Genomic DNA, 2,427 nt, shown 5'->3' on the forward strand with positions numbered 1-2,427 from the left:
CATCTTTTTTTTGTTATTTATTTTTTGGTGTTTATTCTGAATCTTGTCCGGCACAGTCTATCTACTTTAGGTAGTGTGCCATTCTACAAAAATGGGTATAGGATCAACATGTAATTAACCAGTAAAAAGTATTGGAATTGGTTGAATATATTTTTGCTGAAATAATTATTTTATTTTTGTTTTTGATAGGACCAGCATTCGAACATGCCGCACAATATATATTTTAAGTCTTTGATGTAAAAGTACTTGTATTTACCTTAGTTGTTATTGCTCTTGAACACTCAACTAATTAAAGTTTTCTCCTATAATTATAAATCACAAATTTTGAACTAAAAGCTGAAAGTATGAAGAAGAAAGGCATGTTGCTTGGATCACAAAGAGAAAATTAATGACCTTATTAGGCATTCTTACATATTGATACTTCCCACAACTATGATCACACCTGCTATATCCACAAATACAGCTCCATACGTGCACCATTATACGCAGCATATGCCTACTTACACCTCAACCCTGTAACTGAGAAAATTTATGGAGCTTTAAGCTTGACATATAAGGAAGAAAAGCAAAAGACAAACTACCCATTGATCCACCCTCCCCACCATTCTACACGAATCCACCACCATGGCTGGCACTAAATTCCACGCATCTCCAACATTAACAATGCACGAGCCTGCAGAATAAAGCCAAGAAAAATAGTCATAAAAAACTTATAGATATCCAAACGCTGGCATATAGTTTTTTTTTTACAAAAAAATTAAAAACTCCAATTCTCAAAGTAAATGATCCTCTCTATTAAAATATATTTAAAAGAGAAGAAAATAAGATCTGCACTTCCTCAAACCATGGCTGACCAAAGCAAACAAAACCTTCGTAGTTTCCTTGGGAAAAAACATAACCCAGCAGCAACGCACACGACAAAAACACACCACAGAATCCAATATATGCTGTAGTTTTACCGCGAAACTTTGAAGAACCAAGAGATCAAGAAAAATAGCTCTCTCACTCGTTTGAATACAAATTCGAATTACTTAATGATCAAGATTCTTTCTAAATCTCTACTTAGAATTTATGGGCACGTAGTAATAAAAGAGATATAGAAGAAATATATGTATATGGATATTTCGATAGAGGAGAAGAAGAGGAGAGTATTAGTGTATACTAGTAGCTGCGGCGAAGCTTCTCCAAGAACCGGCGCTGCTCCGACTGCTGCCGCTGGAGCCGGAGATTCTCGTGGTGCTTGTTGATAAAGGTCTCTACGCGCCGGAACAGCTCGTCCTGACTAACCACAAGCACATCCCTCCTCCTCCACCCCTCCTCCACTATGACCTTCGCCTTCTCCTTGAACGTCTCCGACTTCCTCATCTCCCTCCTCCCCACCGCTTTCTCTCCTACAGCCTCGACTTCCTTGCACCTCTCCCACGTTTGGCTCTTCTTCAACACCGGCTTTGCGGGTAGCCCGCCGCCCTCCATGATTCCCCTCCATGTTTCATCCATTGAATCGTTTTCATCATCGGCGCTCGACGCCGCCTCTTCTTCCACGATCTGGGGTGGGATGACAGGTTCCGCCGGCGGCGACAGCGAGGACTTGGATTCTGGCGAAGTGGTGGTGGTGGGGGAGGAAGGGACGTCGTACCAGGTCTCTGGCGAGTCAGGAGGAGGCGCGAGAGGGTTGTTGTCGTGGTTTTGAGGTTGGTTGCCACGGGGCCTGGCATTGGAGAGCTTCCATATGGCGACGATGATGAGCTGGACGGTGATCAAGAGGCTTCTTTGGGAGGAGCGAAAAAGGTCGAGGGAGGGGACAACGGCGAAGACAACCGCGAAGCCGAAGCCGATCAGGAGGAAGGCGGTTTTGGCCGACCAGATGGCCATCTCCAGCACACTCTTCTTCTCCTTCATATTCGACAGCATATCAGCCATAGAAAGTGAGCTGAAACTTTGCCTAAAACAAGCGCTGAGGGAAAGAGAGGGGAAGAAGTGGATGGGAATCTGGATGGAAGGGGAGAGAATAAGGCAGGTAGAGAGAGAGGGGGGAAATAATCAAAGAAAGATGGAAGAGGAGAGAAAGAGGATATGATTGGAGGGTTTTCAGGTCATTGTCGCGGATCCAGAAGCTTTTATATTTTTTTTGTTTGCTGGTTGGGATCCAGCAGCAGTGGAAGATGGAAGAGGAGCGAGCAGTGCGAGAGAGAGAGAGAGAGAGAGAGAGAGGATGTCGGTTCATATGTCCGGGCCCAGGGTGCGGGCTTATCGTATAGCTGATGGAAATGGGTCGCGGAGGTGAGGAGAGACTTAAATCCACTTGACACGGTTCTGGCGTCCGCAATCAAGGTTAGGGTTTGGGAGGTCGTGGGAGGGTGGGTTGCCGGACGACCGTACAACTGGCAGTCGCCGCTTGCTAGATCGGGGTTGTATCTTCGCGCGCAT

At 45.1% G+C, this 2,427-nt stretch overlaps 1 protein-coding gene across 1 annotated transcript; it reads right to left on the reverse strand.

Annotated features, from left to right (window-relative positions):
• Positions 1-380: 380 nt before the first annotated feature.
• On the reverse strand, positions 381-2,222 carry LOC103723521 (uncharacterized). Its single transcript, XM_017846742.4, has 2 exons — positions 1,163-2,222; positions 381-673 (listed from the first exon to the last, which is right to left on the reverse strand). Coding segments are annotated over exons 1-2 (759 nt in total). The 5' UTR covers positions 1,921-2,222; the 3' UTR covers positions 381-672.
• Between the last annotated feature and the right edge of the window lie 205 nt (positions 2,223-2,427).

This window comes from Phoenix dactylifera, chromosome 3 (genome assembly GCF_051530095.1).
Source record: "Phoenix dactylifera cultivar Ajwa chromosome 3, Ajwa_hap1_PhDact_Kaust_v1.1, whole genome shotgun sequence".
Classification (NCBI taxonomy): Eukaryota; Viridiplantae; Streptophyta; class Magnoliopsida; order Arecales; family Arecaceae; genus Phoenix; species Phoenix dactylifera.